Source organism: Apodemus sylvaticus, chromosome 9, assembly GCF_947179515.1.
Source record: "Apodemus sylvaticus chromosome 9, mApoSyl1.1, whole genome shotgun sequence".
In the NCBI taxonomy this organism is placed as follows: domain Eukaryota; kingdom Metazoa; phylum Chordata; class Mammalia; order Rodentia; family Muridae; genus Apodemus; species Apodemus sylvaticus.
The window spans coordinates 93898241-93919830 of record NC_067480.1 but is presented as its reverse complement, the minus strand read 5'-3'; the positions used below and the strand labels follow the sequence as shown (position 1 = coordinate 93919830).

The 21590-nt window shown below is 42.9% G+C and overlaps 1 protein-coding gene across 1 annotated transcript in view; it reads left to right on the top strand.

Moving 5' to 3' along the window:
* Col19a1 (collagen type XIX alpha 1 chain) overlaps positions 1 to 21590 on the top strand; it is a 301599-nt gene that overhangs the window by 184246 nt on the left and 95763 nt on the right. Inside the window, exon 15 of the mRNA XM_052192819.1 lies at positions 14262 to 14315. Coding sequence (XP_052048779.1) covers positions 14262 to 14315 — 54 coding nt within the window. The remainder of the gene's footprint in view (positions 1 to 14261; positions 14316 to 21590) is intronic.

Sequence of the window (21590 nt, the reverse complement as noted above, 5' to 3'; positions counted from 1 at the left end):
AAGTATGTGAAAGTATAGGACTCTCAATCGTACTAATGCTGTACGTGTTTAATACAGTTGCTCATGTTGTTGTAACCTCCAACTATAAAATTATTCCACTGCTACTTTATACCTATAATTAGATACTGTTGAGAATGTAAATATCTGGTGTTGAGGATATCTGCTATGTGACACCCAAAGGGGTTTTGGCTCACAGATTGAGAACCACTGCTCTAAGGCAAAAATACTCTCTCTTTTCATCCACAATAACTGCTTCCAAACTCTGTGATATACAAAAGTCTTTGTCCCCCTTGGTGCCCATTCTAACACAGATAGTCCCAATATAAGTTTCATGTATGTGATAATAAGAAACAAAGTATAATAAAACAGCTGGAGGAGACTGTGAGTATTGGGAAGGAGGCATCAGAGAAGGTGCCCCTTTGGAGATGACTGTTGGCCAAAGATCTCAAAGAAGCAAGGTCACAGACTCTGAGGAGATCTGGGAAAATCTCTTCAGCAGAAAGAGGAGATGCAAAGTTTTGAAGCTTCTGGTGAAGTGATGACATTCTTTATTGAAATATATAATATAACCACAACCAAAAAAAAAGTATCCCAAGTGGGGCCATTGCTACTTTAGGCATTTGTGTTGCTGTAACTAATGATGGACACCTGGGCTTGTTTCATGTGTTTCCTTAACTTACTTACACAGGGAAAAAGCATACAGCACTAAAAAAAAATACACATCAAGATTATACAAGGTCAAGGACTGTGTCAAGGACTGGATCTACGTGTAAATTTCTATTTAATTTCCAGTAACTGACATATATTCTTCATTTAGTAAATGCACAAATATTGATCATTTATGCAATATTTTCTTTTTTATTTCCCTACTCCTTGGCATTCCTCGTTACCAGACTGTTTCTCACCAAACTAGTAAACAAATCTGAACTAGTAAACAAATCTGTAATTTTGTTTCTCACATTAGCTTTTACGGTTTTCATTACTAATGATCTCAAAAGAATGAGGTTTCTACTTCAAGAGCCCAAATTTCTACATGAACATGAGTATATAACCATGCAATCCTGGAGACTTTCACAGACAACACACTGAATTTTCCTTTCTCTGTTTGAGATTTTGACACCAAATATATTTCACTTGCCTGTGCATTGATTGCACTTAAGTCAGATTTATTTGTTTCTCAATATTAATCACAATCATTTTTACTGATGAGTGGTAGTTCATGTTCTACATGAAACCACCATTTGTTTAACCACACATTCACTGCAGAAATTTCCACTTTGGGAAATAACAAATTTTGTTTGCCAAGCACAAGTCTGCTTTGAATATTTTTTTTAATATTGAACATAATCTATCTACTATTAGATAAATTCATGCATGTTGATCAGGTAGACATCACCCCCAACTTATCTCCTGGCTGCCTGCACAGGACGTACCCAAGATGGTGTCAGCCAATATTCAGCATGGGTAGGGGGGAAACACAGGCCTGCCCTCTAGCTGAACACTATTGGCAGAGGTTGGCTGCTGGGGAAGGGTAAGTCAGCTTTCTTTGGGAATATGGCCTCCGGTAGGTTTCCCATGATCCAGTGGATGTCCCTATACAGCATACACATGGACAGCTCTCACTGGACTCAGTGGATCATAAAGAATATGAACTAGAAGAGGATGAATCAGGTTCCACTAAAGCGACTTTGCAGAATAGCGGTATAATATTATGTCAGGGAAAGAGAACAGCATAGCTTTCTCTAAACCCTCTTCTTTGTTCCAGTGATTGGGTTCCCCAGACATGATCCAATGTGAAGGGCTATTTCTATCACGATCCTCTCAGAATTCTCATCTGCAGCTTCACTGAGACCTCTAGCCACCGCAGAGCATCTATCTCCTGAAGGATGGCTTTGCTTCCCTCAAGTTCCTAAATGGTGGGCTAGTCTTAATGCAAATGAGATGGCAAACTACACGTTCACATTCTCCATGTCTGAGTTTACGCATCCTTTTCCCTCCACAAGGTCTTTCAATTTAGTTAGGCCAGCCAACCGACATATTGCTCATTAATCACACATATTAACTGGAATAGCTAACGGTTTGAAATTCAACTTCCCACTCCGTCCATGGGGACTAGCTCTTGTTTTCTCAACGTGATGACACATGCCTCAGACCCTGCTAATTAGAACTTTCCCTCGGAAATTCATCCTGACATGTTTCGAGAACATTCTTCCCCCTGGAGTTCAAGTTCATTAAATTATTAATATCCTGGTATAAGTCTTGTAGGGTTACTAACATAATAAAACTTTCTCTGTTTTCAAAACCACAGTTCATGGTGAAGAGAGAATTTGATCTCTCTTCCTCATACCCTTTCTGAGGAGCAAATAATAGAGATCATAATTAATAACATATAACATTGAATATAAGGTAAAGTTGGTTTACTGTAATTAAGTCCTAAGCAGTTACATAAATGTAAGGCAGCATCACTCTAAACAATCTAACACAGACAACCTACAGTGAGTTCTATGGGATTCCTCTGTTAAGTGGCGGGAGTGTGGCAGGTGTACTCTGTAAGCTATTGTCTACCTACACGGGCGCCTACATCGTCTTCACTATACAGCCCTTTAAAGGCAAACCTCTTTGGTTCCCAACAACAATCAGCAAGTGCAGCTCAGAGGCCTAACTAGGGGCCCTTGATGTAATTTGCAAAGCCCAGCGTAATCCGGCCACTCTGCCGCTCACTCCTCACCAGCCAGCTGTTCCTCACTATTCCTTGAGCAAGCTCCACTCGACATCTCTCCCCTCCGCTGACTTTCATCAGACTTTCAATGGCTCCTAGCCCTGTTCCTCTCCAATCTCTCCTGGATCTTTCCAGAATATCCTTAAACAGTTCGCCTTCCTATGTAAATGTTGCTTCCCTGTCTTGTTATATTTTTCTATAATTTTTGTCCCTATCCGATCCTTATATATTAACGTTTGTATATTACATATGCAATAAATACAGCACATTGGTAAATATCAGTGATGGTCCAGACAGGTTTCTTGGATTCAAATCCTAAATTAGTTGCTCATTAGTCAACCTTTGATAAACTGCTCTGTCATATATTCATCTCACATAAAACATGAGATCATATTGAAGGGTGGATTGCCTATACTAAGGTCTTGTGTTATCTCTTACCTCCATTGCCCACGGTGGGATAAAAGCTTCACTAGACCAGGATTCAGGGTCTTTCCAAAGCCTAAGTGTTTCTTGGATGGTTAATAAAATGACTAGGGATATATGAGCTCCAGGTGGAGAAAATGTCTACACAGTAGTAAACAGGTGGCAGACAAGCGAAGGAGAGGCTTAAAGGACATTTCATGTCATTGAGAAAGCTGATTTTGTTACATTCGATTTTAGGATGTGTATGACGACGTGTAGCATTACTAGATGCTGGGAACAAGGGACTTCCCTAGAGGGGAACAGAGCAAAAGTCAACAGAGAACACAAGAGGGACCTGGGAGGTGGCCCCGGGGGGTTCCCAGCAGCACCTGCCTTCCTAGGAAGTCTCACTTTTATTCTGGAAACTAGAACTGATAAGAGTGTAGAGGAAACAGATTGATAAGGACAGAGTCTAAATTACTTTTACCCACTTGTACTCCCAACTGACACTCTATGTTAAGTTTAAGTTATTTAAGTGAAACATAACATTCAAATAAAAAAATGCTCCACAGTATCTGCACAGTGGCGTGACCCAAGTGTTTAGGGTTTGAATATCACCAATTAATTTTCCCGATATTTAATCAATTGTGCAAGAAAAAAGGGGTGGGGCTGAGGGATGCCTGCAGGACACCCGTGATCCAAAGCTTTGTGGTAGGGGACAGAAATGAGAACTACAGGTGGCACGCACAGCCCAGGTGTGCTGGTCAAAGCCCCTCCGGTTCCACCTTGTCACTAAGGGTATATAATCAGCTTAACGCCAGGCACCTCAATGCTCTGTGCATTTCACTGGCCCTAAACTTCCAATTCCTAAGGATATGTCTTCTAAAGTGCCTAACTCCAAAACTCTAAAACTGTGTCCTCTAAGTACCCTGATGGAAATCACCGCAGAAGAATCATTAGCAGTTTCCTGGTGCTGATGCTGGCCAGTTGTTTTTAGGGCTTGTTCTTGTTCCTCGGACTCAGACTCTGTCTGGCCTTAGGCTCTGTGAACTTTGTGGGTAAATGTCACCATTTTGTTTTAATTTTAGCAGTCTTAGTAAGCAAGACACTCTCAATAACCTGCGTCGTTTGTCGTTATTCCTGCAAATTTAATCTGCTCTATACCTGAAGTTATACACTTACTCAGCTAACGAGGGAAACATAAAAGAAGGACATCCCCGAGGGATTGTGGAGATGAGGAAAGTTGGTGGTGGCATCCTCATGCGGACCAAGACAGAATGTAAAGCAGGATCTCCCTTCTCCAGTCAGGGCACATTCCAAACACAGAGGACAGGCACATTGTCACCATGTCATGAGTTTGCAGTTTCCACCCTCCCCTCTGTGGCACAAGGATGTCACCAGACATCACAGCATATTCAAGATACCCCCGCCCTGCCACACTCTACTGCTGTTCCCCACTTGGGACAACCAGGAAGAGTCAAGTGCACAGCAAAGAGCCAGAAAGTGGGGGTGAGGGAACAGCGGTTCACCAACGTAGCGAGAAGCCCCAGCAAAACTGAGTGGAAGTTTGGGTTGACCTGTGTAGTCGGTGGAGGGAGTGAGGTAAAGGCGGGGAGAGCGAGGAAGAAACTCCGGGGAAAGCAAGCAGTAAGTCAGTGTGCCTGGAAGAGACCAGGAGGCGGCCTGTTCTTGCCCATTTCAGGAGCTGTGGCCACTGGAGAGAAGAGACAGAAGGACCCAGGACAGGGGAATGGAGTCAAGAGTAAAGCATTAGACAAGAAGGATTCATTCCAATATTCTATAGTACAGAAAGTAATAGCTACAGTCTACAAGTGATCTTAAATTTCTACATTTAATAATCTAAATATCTAAATTTCTAAATTGTAAAGAGAAAATCCGGAGGTTCCCAACACATAGAAATAGCAGGTGCTTGAGAAATAGAAATGCTAGTGATGCTGGTTGTTATAAATTGTATACATGTATAAAATTATCTCGCTATAGTACACTGATATATATGTGTGTATGATATATATGTGTGTATGTATAATATATATATGTATTATAATATATGTATATATAATATATTACATATTATACATATATAGTATGTCAAACAAAAATAAATATTTAAAAATAGAATTACAGAAGCAGAATTGTAAATGATTAGAATCTTCACTCTGAGGGAATGTTAATCCTGTTTTAGTAAAGTATTATTATTTATTCAGATCATCATTTATTCAGAATAGGGGGCGCAGTTAGACAATAATGTCAGGACAAGTTGTAGTATGCTTTGTAAAGATTAGTTTCTAGTGAAGCCCATTTAAAGAAAAGAAAGGAAAGCCAACACGCTGACTCAGCAGGTAAAGGCACTCAAGATCCAGGTTCAAAGCCTGAGACCAGCCTAATGGAAGAGGTGCCCTAGATTCTCTGGAAGTCTACCTCTGATTTCCATACATGTACTTTGACGTGTATATGCACACATATGCACACAGACACATATATACACAGACATATGCACACACACACAAGCATGCATGCACACACACACACACACACACACACACACACACAGGAGGACTGGTAAAAGAGAGAAACAGAGAGAGAAAAAGAAAGGAATGATTTGAAAGATGTCAGATCCTGCTGCAAGTGGGGGAGGGGTGGTATGGATTCCTCTTTCCACAGTTCTAAACTTATTCCAGATCTCTAACTCATCCGGAATTACATCCTCCCCCCAGTCCTTACAAGAGCCACTTGTCTGATCCCTGAAGTAACAAGACCCCTATGACTGGCGTCGTTACTGTCACAGATGTATTTTTAAATATCTGCTAAGATACGAAATGCACTTGGGATATTGCACATTCCTTACATGAGAATGTATCCATTTCTCAGTTTTCGCATATACCGTTCATGCTGAAACTTGGTAACTCTTTACAACATTGGTCGTAAAAAAAAAGAAATTCAAACATCCCAGATAGACGGTAATGTTTTCCTGTGTAATGAACACCTCACTCACAGTTGCGTGTGCCAGTCAAGACCATGTCTAATCTTCCTTAACATTTCTCTGATACCTGCTCAGGCTGAGCCGATGCCGCAGACTGTGTGGAAGTCAGTCAAGAGAACAGAGAATCCTTAAAAGGAACCACCTTTTCAGTCGGCAATTCTGAAACAGGCACAGTTGGACATACATTTCAACTTGCGTGTTTGCCGTCTCTTTAACACCCTTGATTTAAATCTAATTACTGCTGTAACTCCTTCTCTGTCCTCATAACACTTGCCAACAACCAAAAACACCTGTCGTATAAGGGCCAGCAGTCCATTATTTGCATTCTTCTCTTTAAAATGCTGATGCAGAGTGAAGTGTTTATAAATCGAGTGTCTAATTTAAGACGCACGTGCGCTCGTACTGCAAGTCATCCTGGAAGGATCCGGTTATGTTTTACTGTTGCGAGTTTGCAGATGCCGTTCATTTAAATAGCCCTGCCTGCTCGCTCGTCTGCTTGCTTGCTGACAGTAGTAACCCTCTGCCAGCATCTTTTATTTTTATTTTTGCAAATAAAGATGAATTGACAATATAGCCTATAAATAAGTTTATTACACTGTGAGAATAGCTTGGCTTCATTTTTAAGGTTTATTAAAATGTATGTTAAAATATGTATCACTACTGTGTGACTTTGGTACTTTTTGGTCACCAGATGAACAGAGTCATGGAAGCAGCACCCTGTTCAAGAAGTGGAACATTAAAAAAAAAAAAAGCTCCCCTTGTGGTTTCTCCCATAAATACCTGCATTCACATTGGGTAACTCATTGTATACTAATTCTCCCTGCTTGATCTTCCGTATAAACTGATCAACTGATTAAGCTCTAAAATGTTTAGATTTGTCATATCTGTGGGGGCAGGCAGGGATGACTGAAATGTATACATGAGTCAGGTACTCATGGAGACAAGTAGGGGCATCAGATTCCCTGGAGCTACAGATGGCTGGGCTCACCAGAGGCCATTCCTCCAGCCCCAACATTACACTTTTAAGGAAGATGCATATTGCTCTATATAAGTTCATTCATTTCAAAATGTTATATACTATTCCATAACTTATTTTATTTGGACTCTTATGGGCATTTGACTGTTGACATTAGTTTTTATCAGTCTATTTGCTTAGAGTAAGTTGTATATTTTTAAGAACCTACCACTTATTTTTTGTTGTATGTACGCATGAGGCAGCGGGGGTGGGCATTCCTGGCATGTACATGCTACAGCACAAATGTGACGATCAGAGGACAACTGTCTGAAGTCTGTTCTCCCCTTCCACCTCTCTGGGGATTGCTACCATCAAAGGCCAGGTTTGTGCCCACGCTTCTTAGTCTCCGAGCTGTCTCACCGGCTCTGATTGCACTTTTGTAAAGGATTTCTCTTGGATTCTTCAGGAACTTTCTCTGCAACATTACAAATACTTTCATAGGACAAACTGGATATTTGGATAGAGTCGTAAAAAGATAGAGGATGAAAGGAATTGATATTTTTTATTGTTATTGTTGCTACCATATTCCGAAGATTATAGCACATAGCATAAAATCTACCACCCTTCCCATTTTTAAATATGTGGTATATTCACATTGTTCTGAAACAGACTTCCACCACTTTTTCTCCTCCTAAATCTGAAGTTCCTCTTAAAGCATCCCCTCTCTCTTTGCCCTCCCAGATCAGGGAAGCAACCATTCTGCTCTCTGTGAATTTGAATATCTCATTACCCATGAAAAAGAAGTCATGAAGTTTTTGCCATGACTTGACTAGTTTATTCCACTGAGTCACATGGCCAAGTTCCTCCCCACCCCATGCTGGACCGCATGCGGAGGTGCCCTTCCTGTGAGACTGAGGACCAGCCTACCATCTGTGTGCATCACACTCTGTTCAGTCATCTCTCCACAGAAGGATACATGCAGCGCTTCCATCTTATGCTGATGAGAAGGCTGTCACAATGCACTATGTGTCACCAGAGTCCTAGGACAGGGACCTGACTGTGGGGGACCCAAGAGTCTAAGGCCAGCTGGCCAGCACCATGGATTTCTAATCAAATAATTAACTGGAGGGTAGAGACAGGAAAGTAAGCTTTCATTTCCTAGTCACACTAGGAGGATAGCAGGTCTAGTGACTTCCTCATGGCCATCATGGTACTGACAATGGAAGGCAAAAAAGCCCAGGACCAGGAGGTACGCACAACTAAGCACCCTTGCACAGACTATGGTTCGACTGACGTCATCTCAACCCTGGCTCTGATGCACTTCCTGGCACGGGGAGATGGCTGCCTGCCTACAAAGCTCATTGTTCCTGAAACTGAGGCTAAGCTGGAAAGGAGAAATCACTAAGAAAGACTACATGTTGGAGTGAAGTAAAGTCTGTCAGGGCCATGACTACCAGGTCTTCCTTCAGGTTTAGGGCAATGACTAGAGACTTCTGGTGCTGTTTTGGTGGTCCAGGGCAGGGTATTGCTAAATCAAGCAGCCACACGCCATTAGTTATGATGTCCCTCTAAGTCAAAAAAAAATCTGACTTTTACCTTAGTGTCCTTAGCCTCAGAATGGGAGAGAATTGATTAGTTTAATTTGGAAATCTTGCATTAGGAGTTGTAGACAGACCTCCTTAAATGATTCACATGTCTACGTAAATCATTGAACAGAAAAACAAAAATGAGTTAGCAAAGGACATGGGTCAAGAACAGAGGCAGAGATCCCAAGCTATCTCCCTGTAGGAGTTACCTGTGGGCTCCAGTGCAGGGCGGGCAGAGAAATATGATCTGGCATGTATTCCATGCCAGGACTCCTTTTAATTTACTGAGGATCTCCATATACAGTGGTGCCATATCCAATTGGCAGTCTATAAAGGCTCCTTTTCCCACAACACTTGTTATTTCCTGGGGGTTTATTTTTATGTTATTATTTTATTTTATTGATAAGTAGCCTTTCTACTCATTGTGCAAGTTGGGAATTTTACAAGTAATCTCTTTTGTAATTGTCAACAAACCAGTGGGTATGTCTAAATAGCATTTTATAGCAACAAAGCTTGGACACACACACACACACACCACGATTTTTCTATAAGAAAAGAGACAGCTAGCTCAGCCTACCTGCCTCTGAACTTGACAATGATAATTTTCAGTTTCAAAAAAACCAGTCAACTAATTGAACATTTGGGCTACATTTATGAGACTTGTAGGCTCTAGAGGACTTGTTAGAGGTGCTGATTCACAATTCTGAGAACCTCTGCTTTGGAAACTCTGCTGTGCTAACTGGCTTTCCGGGTTTGAGCACACACTGGGCTTTGATCATGAGGTAGAAGTCTAAATTGTAGTTCAAACTCTCTTTTCTGTTGCCAAACAGAAAGCCTCCCTCAGGTTTCCAGGGAAACCATTTAGAGTCCATCTATAATTTTATGCTTTCCACCTCGGTTTTCAGGAACGCATTAGATTAGCTTGCACATAATAAGGCAGGAATGGTAGATCTCTCCGTGCTGGGAAGTTTGTGAAATGAGATTTATCAAAGTTGCTTCTGAACAAATAGCCCCCTGAGAGCAGCCACCCTACCTGGGGCGGCCCTTTCTAGATTGGCAGTCGAGTCGTCTGAGATAGCTGCAAGATATCTCCAGTGAATACCGGTGAATACCCGAGCTCCTGCTTTTTGCCTTGCTTTACAGCGGGCCTACACTGAGCCTTGAGACGAACAGACAGAAACAGGAGTCAGGCATGGAGGAGACATGTAAGAAGCGTTCCTCCATCAGCATCACAGACTTCTCCCCAACCCTCGCATCTACAGCCGCCACCTCCAAGACCCCGTGTCCCCGGGCAGTGCTGCAGAGCTTGGTAAACAAAACCGCAGCTTAGAGACCACACTTTGCTCTAGATGAATGGTTCTCAGCCTTCCTAACACTGCACTCCTTTAATATAGCCCCTCATGTCGTGGTGACCTCCGAGCACAAAATGAATTTCGTTGCTACTTCCTAACTGCAATTTCGCTGTTATGAATCATTGCGTAAATATCTCTGTTTTCCGTTGATCTTATGCAACCGCTCTGAAAGGGCTTTTCCACCCCCAAAGGGGTCGGCTGTGACCCCCAGATTAAGAGCCACTACTCTAGAGAAAAGAGAAGAATCTGATTTTAGTCTTCATACAAAGGAGAGAGGTTTGTGCCTGTTGTGTTAGCTAAATGATTAGCAGTAAAGTACTCCTTGTATTGTCCCCCAAATGATACAATTTACCGGTACAAAAACATTTTTTTTTCCTTAGCTCTGAGGAAGACTCTCTTCTTTCCTTAATGGTTTTAGATGCAAAGAGAGACCTCGTGGAAGGGCAGAATTGTGGGTGCAGTCATAGCCTTACAGGGCAGAAATAAGAGAGAATCCCTGGAGGTTCGGGGGGGGGGGGGGGGGAGGAAAGACAATGTCTGGAAGTGAACGGGACCGATTAACATCCCTAGAAATTATGGCTCCGATCTCTCCTGCTCTAACGCTTCCCTCACGATTCTGTCTTCCTTGTCCCAGAGTGCCCTCTGCAGGCCACTGCGACCGGGCACTGCGACCTGAAATCTCAAGGTCCTGCCTGTTCCCTATGCTATGCATACTACAGCTAAAAGCGGGAGAGTGTTGCTCCGTAAAGCACACACTTAAAATTGTTCAAATGTGCTTCTGGGAGTTACCAGACACTCAGGCCTTAAGCTGAAGATATGCCTTGGCTGAAGTTACCCTCACAAAGATGTCCCTTCTCGTTTATAACCCTCGCAAATATCTTCCTTGCTTCTGCACTGAAGAAGGATGTATGAGTGATTCAGCCCTCTGACTCTAGCGGCATGCACCGCGGCATGCACGGAGGGGCTCCGACAAGGCTAATGCAACAGATCATGTAAATCAGAGGAGAGATGAGGGCGTCTGGAAGCTCGCCCTCCGTGCAGAGCGTGGATGCTTTCCGCTCCCGTAAGTGTTGTGTTATGGCATCTGGCACTGGCCTTGTCTTAACATAAACTCCGTGATAAAAATTGATCAATAGCCTGACTTCCCTCCTTCCAGCCCCAGATGCTCATTTCTCTTCTGAAGAAAGAAGAAGCATGCACACCTGAGCCTGAGGCTTTAACTCAGCCTAGTGCCTGATTACCGAAGAACTGGATCATCTGCTTAGGTGGTGCCTTTGGTTTCATTTCTAGGACCCTTGGCGATTTAGGAAACTCCAGCGCTTCTATTTCTAAGTAAACTCTTTAGTCTTGCTTAGTCCTCAAAGGCAACAGACTTGTATTTAGTAAAAATCAAATATATTGATTTTCAGAAAATATACACTGCAAGACTAGAAGATGTGTGTACGTATAATCCATATTAAATACACAGACTATAAGATGACATATATATTCCAGTCTTACAGTCCCTTAAAGAAATCCAGAGTTTATATCACTTAAATAGGCAGCATATGTAAACACCACTAATTGTATGACTTTTGTAATTTAACTTTATTTTGTCATTGTTCTGTGAATGTGAACTTGGAAGTATTTATGGGAAGGGCAGGTTTTATTTATTCTTTGACAATTTCATACATGCCTGAAATGTATTTTTGATCATGATTTCTGTCATGTTTTCTCCTCGCCTCCTTCAGAACCAATTTTCCCAACCAATCCTTCTCCTACTCTTTTTAAAAAAGATAGATAGATAGATAGATAGATAGATAGATAGAAAAAAGAAAACAGGAAGGAAGGAAGGAAGGAAGGAAGGAAGGAAGGAAGAAAGAAAGAAAGAAAGAAAGAAAGAAAGAAAGGAAGGAAGGAAGGAAGGAAAGAAAGGAAGGAAGGAAAGAAAAAAGAAAGAAAGAAAGCAAAAAAGAAAGAAAGAAAGCAAAAAAGAAAGAACGGAAGGAAGGAAGGAAGGAAGGAAGGAAGGAAGGAAGGAAGGAAGGAAGGAAGGAAGGAAGGAAGGAAGGAAGAAAGAAGCCCCCTGGCTTGGTTAGGGTTGTTTGTATGCATATGGGACACACATGGGAGTGGGAGCATGGACAATTTACCAGCGGCCATATCCTTCATCCCTGAGGGAAACTTACTCCCCCAGCAGATTAAGCTTCTCCTTTAGGGCTGGGACCTCCTGAGGTCTTCCCCTATTCACAACAGAATGCTGAAGGCTAAATCACGAGCAAATACTCACAGCTGCCTGAATTCATGAGTCAATCAGCTGTTTGAAATGGAAGTCCTTAACAGCTTTACTTATCTCCCGTAGTGATGGGCACATTTATCGCCCAAATCACAATGTAGTATCTGTTTGCTTACCTACAGATCCGCCTGGCATTTAAATTGCCTACCCAACTTCAAGCCTAAATAAAATTAGTGAATGAAATGGGCCTTTCCGTCCATCTTGGTTAGGGTTCTATTGCTGTAAAGAGAGACTCCGTGACCAAGGTAACCCTTATAAAAGAAAATATTTAATTGGGGATGCCTTACAGTTTCAGAGGCTCAATCCATTATCTGCATGGTGGGAAGCACGGTAGTTTCCAGGCAGATATGGCGCCAGAAGAGCGCAGAATTCTACATCTTCTGAAGGCAAACAGGCGGCTCACTTCAGTATTGGGTGGGGCTTGTGCACAGGAGCAAAGCCCACCTACCTAGTGAAGCACTAGCACTTCCATTCCACAACCATTCCAACAAGGCCACACCCACTCTGACAAGGCCACACCCATTCCAACAAGGCCACACCCACTCCAACAAGGCCACACCTACTCCAACAAGGCCACACCTACTCCAACAAGGCCACACCTCCTAATAATGCCACTTCCGGTGGCCCAAGCCACCATACCTTATTTATGCTTACAACTCTCAAACAAGTCAAGGCATTGAAAAGTTGGACCTAATGTTTTTTACCTGTGCTATTTAGGAAACATAAGTTCCAGAAACTGAAGTTTCAGAAACATTCCAAACATACAACTTCTAAGAAAATGATTGCTTAACAAATAATTTAACTAGGATGGGACGTGGTAGCACACACTTTCAATCTTAGCACTTGGGAAGCGGAGGCAGATGGACCACTGTGAGTCTGAGGCTAGCCTGGTCTACAAAGCAGAGTTCCAGGACGGCTAGGACTGTTACACAGAGAAACTCTGTCTGGAAAAACAAACAAAAGAAAAGCAAGACACAAATAATTAGGGCCAGAGAGAGAATCCAGTGGGTATCCAGGAAGCCACTTGTAAAACCGAAATGGGAGACCTGACTCCGGAAGTTATATTCTGACCTCTACCCAGGCCCCATGGCACAGGTACTCTACCATGCACACGTATACAATAATAGTAAATAAAATCAAAAATAATAATAACTAAATTCTTTTATGTAATATTAGACATGTAGTTTTTTAAGCACATTCTGAAGTACAAAAGCATGCTTCTGAGCCCCTGGGATTCTTAACTAGTTTCTTAACTAATCAATCTAGTCCTCTGGTCCTTGGGTACATCCTATAAAAGAATTCAGACCCATTTCGAAATATTTTTCCTTTTCTCTTTTCTTTCCTTTTCTTTCTTCCTTTCCCTTTCCTTTCCTTTCTTTTCCTTTCTTTTCCTTTTCTTTTCATTTAAATGTGTCTGAGTTTTGCTTGCACGAGTGACTATGCACCACGTACCTGCAGTGCCCATGGAGACCAGAAGAGGGTGACAGAGCTACCAGTTTTAAGAGTTCAAGTATGCGCTGCAAACTGGACCTGGGTTTTCTCAAAGAGCAGCTGGGGTTCTGGGTTCACAACCACTGAACCATCCCTCCAGCCCCTGAAAAGCATTAGTTATTTCATCTAAATGGTACTTTTTTTTTTTAGCTGAAATTGCAAAGTCACCATACAAAATGCCGAACTTGTTTGTTACCTTTCACACGCTGTCCTAATATTGCCAGAGTGTCAAGATAGCCGACTTGGGTCAACGGCAATTAGAATCTGTTCATCTCCAGGAGTGTATTTCCCACCATGGTCGTGTAAAATTGGCCCACAGCTTTGGAATTCATTGATGTTCAAGAGCCAGTGTGCACTTGGAATTGTTTCTTACCTTTTATTTTTTTTTTATTTACTATTTTCCATATTCCTGCTAAATACTGTTGTGTTGAAACGAAATTAAATCACAATACTTATAATCTACTTTCTTTTGGTTTCAAGGGAAGACGCGGGAAAACAGGACCCCCAGGAAATCCAGGACCTCCAGGACCGCCCGTGAGTAAGCAGGCCGTGGTTCCGTGGCAAAAATAAACCTGCTTCTTCTGCTTCTTTCATTGTATTTCCCTTTGTCCGTGCAAGTGGGTTGGGCTATTGGCAGTGCATTGGTATTGATTAATATTGATTACAAAACAAAAACAAAAGCAAAAACAAAAACAAAAGCACCCAAGAGGGCATGAATTGAATTGGGCAAATATCAGCTTTGTTGATTGTTTGTTTGTTTGTTTTTATAAATGCTTTATTCAATTTCCAGTAATTATTTTTGTGTTTTGAAGAAAAAAAGGTGTGGGCACACTAACAGGCAAAGGGAATTCTTTCTGTCATTTCCAAACATTTGACATGGCTTCAAGACAAGTGTCTCTGAGAAGGAATTTAAATGGGGAAGGCATGTATGCGAAGTTGGCCAAATGCCTGGAACACAGCTACTGATAGGTGTCTTTTCTGAAGAGGCAGGAAGATTAAGAAGTAGGTGACCACGCGTTCTCGGCTCCGCAGGTTTCCGTTCACTGCTGCCGCATTTGGGAGGCGTGGGCAAACTTCAAGGATTAGCATTCACACTCAGCTACGGTTCTGATTCAGAGTGCTCATTAAATCTTGAATGGGGAATAAAGATGGTTTATGAACTTTTTAATATAATAAAATAGCCAATTTGTTAGGCTGAGAAAAGAAGTTATGTAGACTAGAAAAGGGTGCGTATATAGGTCAGCATTCGCCTAAGACGACGGTGGTCTGAGTCGCTGGTTGGTTTCTGCTTGGTAATTGTGATTTGTGGAAACTCTGATTCCCCTAAATGACTAACACCTTCCCGTTCATACAGACATCGTCCGAGGTTCATGCTGGGGTAGGCAGTGGTCACTGCTTGAGGGTTTCCCATCTAAGATAAATTGATGGCCTGTAACTCACTCACTGCCTCACTCACCGCCTCACTCGCTCGCCGTCTCACTCACTCACCGCCTCACTCACTCACTGTCTCACTCACTCACTGTCTCACTCACTCACCGCCTCACTCACTCACTGTCTCACTCACTCACTGTCTCACTCACTCACTGTCTCACTCACTCACTGTCTCACTCACTCACTGTCTCACTCACTCACCGCCTCACTCACTCACTGTCTCACTCACTCACTGTCTCACTCACTCACTGTCTCACTCACTCACTGCCTCACTCACTCACTGTCTCACTCACTCACTGCCTCACTCTCTCACTCTCTCACTCACTCACCGCCTCACTCACTCACCATCTCACTCACTCACTGCCTCACTCTATCACTCTCTCACTCACTCACCACCTCACTCACTCACCATCTCACTCACTCACTGCCTCACTCTATCACTCTCTCACTCACTCACCACCTCACTCACTCACCATCTCACTCACTCACTGTCTCACTCACTCACCATCTCACTCACTCACCATCTCACTCACTCACCACCTCACTCACTCACCACCTCACTCACTCACCACCTCACTCAATCACCACCTCACTCACTCACTGTCTCACTCACTCACCACCTCACTCACTCACCGCCTCACTCACTCACCGCCTCACTCACTCACCTCCTCACTCACTCACCATCTGGTGGAGAACAACATTGGAAAGAAAGATAAGTCCAGTAATTGGTTCCTCGTGCTTTTCTGTCAGGGAACACATTCTTTTTCTACGATGTAAGGCCCTTCCCAAAAGAGAACAGCTGTTTCCCAAAGGACTAGAAATGAAGAGAGGTATTCACAGTGAATCTTTTCAAGGTCACCATAATTAACATTTTGAACAAATAGCTCATCAAAGAAAAAAATCTAATTGTACCCAATTCACACTGTTCAAGGGTTTCACAAACATCTATTTGGGGGTCCTATAAAGTGCTTCACCAGATCTGGACTTGAAAAACTGATAAGACTCTGCCCTAGGTTTTCTTTTAGGAGATTTGAGTTCAGGTCAGAGAAATGTGGGGTGCGGAAGAGAATTCAGTGAAGATAGCACAGTCGGCTTCCTGGAGGAATTCACAGCAAAGGATCAAGGTTGGGGCTTTAAAGATTGAGAAATAAGCCAAATACAACAGGGGAAGGAGCAAGGTGGGTACCTGTCCCCAACACACAGACACCTCCCCTCCCCCCCCACACATGCCCCACCCACACACCACCCCATCTCTACCCTACCCTACATCCCCCACACTGTACACCTCACACACCCCACCCTCCATCCCCACCCCCACCCACACAATACCCCACCCCCATCCCACACCCCACAGGCCCATACACACACACAACCCCTCCATACTCCATCCCTACCCCACCCCATGCCACCCCACACCCACAGTCACCCCACCCCACCCCTGTTCCCTGGGAAGGAAGACAGTGTGTACAAATACCCAGAAGGTAAAACCTCTGGTGGGTAGAGGTGGTCACCCTGACACGAACAGCCGAGGCGCAGCCGGAGACCAACGGGGATACAGATAAACCTTTCTAGGGTCCTGGCAAACCGTGGGAAGCTATCAAAGCAAACAGAGGCTCTAAAATGGAGAGGGCCTGGAGATTTCACTGATGGTCACTCTAGCAACCCAGTGGAAGCAGATGGCTGAGCCTGAGCATAACCAACTCTCTTTATTGCTTCTGAAGTCTCTGCAGGGCATCTGCGATCACCGCTTGGCCAACCCGCAGAGCTATTTGTATCTGATTTCCATATAGAGTACATGGTAGACAGGAGCAGTCTAGTCTATTTTTAATTTTTTTCCTGTCTTTTCCAGCATGAAACTGTGCTTTACATGATCCCTACATCATGACAGGGAATAAGGCCGCTAGGAGAAAGGGGGGTCGGGCACTAACATTCTTCACTTTGAGATTTGAGATGGCATGTGAGTCACCCCAGCAGCCTAGCTTGTGCCGTTCCTAAAGCATGTATGTGCAGGGCTTATGACAGCTTCAGATATAGAAAGAAAATAAAAATAAAGTAAAAAATCAACTTTACATCTTATGAAATACTGATTGAATAATATATCCCTCAAGTGAATGAATAGCTGAAACATTTATGACATTATATTTGGACAGTTATTGTTTTAAAAAATATATATTAGTCAGTTTGATTATCAGAGAAGAACCTAGGAATGGAAGCCTTCAGGAGGCATTAGGCAAGCCTTTGAAAATGGAGCACTTGACTCAATGTTCTCCTGAGAACATTCTCCCTTTGGGGATTTATAGGTGTTCTCTCTGTCAGAGGCAGTGTTGCCCTTTAGTGGAATGCCGATGAAGATAAAACAGTAGAGACCAGGTAAAGTCTCTGAGGACGCGAGGCAACGCAAAACTCAAAGCAACTGAACTGCCTCAGTCCACCCTTGACCTGAGACTCTGTTCCAGGGCCAAACTTATTTTCTCACTTAAGAAGTTTTTATACCAAAAGACAAGTCGTTTTGAATGAATAATTTTCTATAACCTTAGAGTCAGCTAATGAGCTGTGTGTTTATGTTTGTGTGTAGGTGGGTGTGTGCGTGTGTATGTGCAAGAGAATGTACCTGGAAAGGACTGTATCCAAAAATCATAATAACTAACATTTTAAGAAAACTAAATATCCTGGGGGAGGGGAACAAAATTCTAGAAGGAGATACTGACTATCCATACCTGCCTTGCTGTTATCGTGATAAGTTACTCTGATGAAAGGCATCTTGGGGAAGAAAGGGTTTATTTGGCTTTTACATAACAGATCACAATCAAAGAAAAGTCAGGGTTTGAACTCAAGCAGAAACAATAGAGGCATGCTGCTCACGCAAGCGGGGGTTGATCAGATAGCTTTCTTAAACAGCCCAGACTCACCTGCCTAGGGACAGTGCCACCCACAGTGGGCTTGGACCCTCCCATGTCAATCACCGATCAAGACAAACTCTCACAGACATGAGCATGGCCAATGGAAGCAAGGCCACTCTTCATTTAAAGTTCCCCATTCCCAGGTGATTCTAGGCTGTACCTTGTTGACAATAATAACTAACCAGGATGCTTACCAAATCCCTTGCAGTAATGTTACTAAGTTATGAGTCACTGGCTCGCGAATGTTGTACCCATTTCTACAGATTAGCTCACCACATTTCAATTTTATCGTCAGGGAAAATGTATCTATCTCTTCGGGGAAGACTTACTTGAGGTGCATACATGTAATTTGCAGTTGGTTGCCAGGGCTAGCTATGTTCCCTTTTGTTGAACATGTTTTTAAAAATGATTTTGTACAGTTTCCTGTCAAACAGCAGACCTATCAATGCAGAGGTAGATGCTTCCAAATTTCCTAAACAACTTTTGCCAATATATCCTTCTATTCTTTTAGATTAATCTATCATTTTCCCCTTCCCTTTACTTCCTTCAAATCCTTCCACAGGCTCCTCCCTGCTCTCTTTCAAATTCTGGGATTTTCTTTGTTGTGGTAATTATCATTTGGGAGGGGTTTGCCACAGCTTCTTGTTGTTTTAAATGTCTGTTAGGGACTAGTACTCCTCCTAGATCACAGAGTTCCCAAATAAAAGTCACAAAATCTTTAAGATTTATAGTAAGCCTTAAAGCATCAGAGCTGGGCAGGTGTCAGCCCTCGGTGCTGCTTTGTCTACTGCCCTACGGTGAACCTTGAGACAACACAAGCATACACAACAAAAGCTGGTATATGTAAGTTTCTGCTCATCTCAGATCAACTGTGTCCATGCATTTGAATACGAGCAGCACCAGACCAACCCCCTACATTACTTTTCATTAATTTATTGTTATACATGCATGTGTATATATGTATGTGTTTGTATATGTATATACATATATAGTCCTAAATATAACCTGCTCAGTCTCTATGATGATACTTCTATGTATATTTTCAGTTGTGTGGTGAGACTTTATGGGTATAGCTTCTGATATTCCTCAAGGAAACAGTCTCCCAGCAGACTGTGTTCCTCTGGCTCGACCAGTTTTTCCAAACCCTTACAGCAATGATTCCCGGAGACTTATTTATGGGAGTTGCCCTGTAAAGTTATCAATGGGACTGGATTCCACAACTCTACACTTTGATCAGTGTTGGTTTTCTATAATGGTCTCCATCTGTTTCGAAGAAAGGTTTCCATGCTGAGGCATATGGGTTACATTTACCAGCAGAAATACTGGAAAAGGATGTGCGGTACCCAGCTAGGTGGAGAGGATGTAGTTAAGGGTTTGGGTTTTTACCATGTCATGGACCCAGAGCCTGCAAAATCCAAGAACACAAGGTTCCCAACTCCCTCCTGCCTCTTACAAAAGCCATGGTCGTAAGAAATTACATCCTCAAAGCACCACCCACCTCCAAACACTGTTACTATGAATTTAGCGATTACATTTCCAGTACATGAATTTTGAAGGGCTCATTAAACAATAGCAGAAGGAAACCGTAAGCAGAGATGCGATAAGATTATCATCAAGAACAGTTTCTCAGAGAGACAAAGTATAAGAACACTAAACTCCCTCCCTCGTGAGAGAAATAAGTTCAACAGAAAAAGAGATGTAGCAAAACCGGGAAGGTTTATGACAGCCCTAGCTCAGTGTCAGATGACATTTCCAATGTCTTACGGAATTCCAGAACTGCCTCAAAAGCTAAAATTACCCTCCTTTTGCAAAAGGATAAGTAGTTCTTACAAACATCCTGCAACTTTCCCGGAATTCAGACTTGGGATTTGAGTCGCAAACTTAACCTTCGTTGTGTGTGAGAACTTCCAGGCCAGACCAGCCTTACTTGAAGATCTCATACACACATAGTTTGACTTTTCTATGGAGATCCATTGCACCCACCTCACAGGAAAGTAAGGTAGCACAGGGTGTGAGGGGTGCTGCCCTCTCCGGCAGCGCTTTCTGGACGGTGCAAGTGACACACACCTCTTGGCTTAGCCAGGGTTTCTATTCCTGCACAAAACATCATGACCAAGAAGCAAGTTGGGGAGGAAAGGGTTTATCTAGCTTACACTTCCACGTTGCTGTTCATCACCAAAGGAAGTCAGGACTGGAACTCAAGCAGGTCAGGAAGCAGGAGCTGATGCAGAGGCCATGGAGGGATGTTTCTTACTAGCTTGCTTCCCCTGGCTTGCTCAGCCTGCTCTCTTATAGAACCCAAGAGCACCAGCCCAAAGGTGGTACCACCTACAATGGGCCCTCCCGCCTTGATCACTAATTGAGAAAATGGCCCACAGCTGGATCTCATGGAGGCACTTCCTCAACTGAAGCTCCTTTCTCTGTGATAACTCCAGCCTGTGTCAAGTTGACACGCAAAACCAGCCAGTGTAAATATGAAATCATAGCGCTTGCCCCACCCACTTTCCTTGGAGGCTTAGGAGGACCAGCTGCCATGAACATACAGGAACTTTCTGTTGTATGTATATAAATCTGTTAGTATGTTCCAAACGTCCATTTGCAATGTAGGTAGAAGAGATTACCCTAAGCTACAATGAGATCCACTTGGTTTTTCTCTTCTCCTATTTCTGTGCAGCCAACAAAAATGTAATATCTACCCTTGACTTTCTTAAATGATCACTCCGCGTCCTGAGTACTTATTCTATGTATGTAAGTCCACTCTTGAAGAGACAAAGATTATTTTCAAGTCACTGGTACAGTCGAAATGAGGGACTCGAGAGTATCCCCCTGCCACTTCACAGTTGCGTTCTGACTTATGGAGCTGGTTTGCCCAAGACTGAGACATCGTATTTTATTACTTGTGATCTCTGAGCCTCACCCACACTGCTTTTTAGACTCCAACAAAAACATCTTTCCAGAACAGCTTTCTGGTGATCTTATCTGGGTATGCAATGGAAAATACTGACCTTATGTTACTATAACGAAACTTGGGAACCCGGGACTCTCGGGAAGCCTTAGTTTGTCCGTAAGAATTTTAGTCCTTCGCTTCCTTCCAAATGATTGGAACGCTGTGGAAATGAGCTGGAGAAGGAGGGAAAGCCAGAGAAGTTAATGAGCCATTAAGGGAAGCATGTCACAGCCCAGCCCTGTGACGTTAGCTCTGCTTCTCGTTTATCATCTCTGTAAGGAGCATTGATTAAAAGCCGCGCTAACTCTGAAATGTGTTATTATTCTCTCTATCGCAGAATGGGTTTAAGCCGTCTTTATTTTCCTTCTGGCATTGTTTCTGTGCACTGCTTCATTATTGTGGTGTGAGAATTCATCAGTGGGCTCAAATATGTCACATTTGAGTGCAGAGCAATTGAGTTTGAAAAAAAAAATTTTTTTTTCAAAAAATACGGAATGTGGGACAGCAGCGCCCTCTACTGTTTCCCCTGGA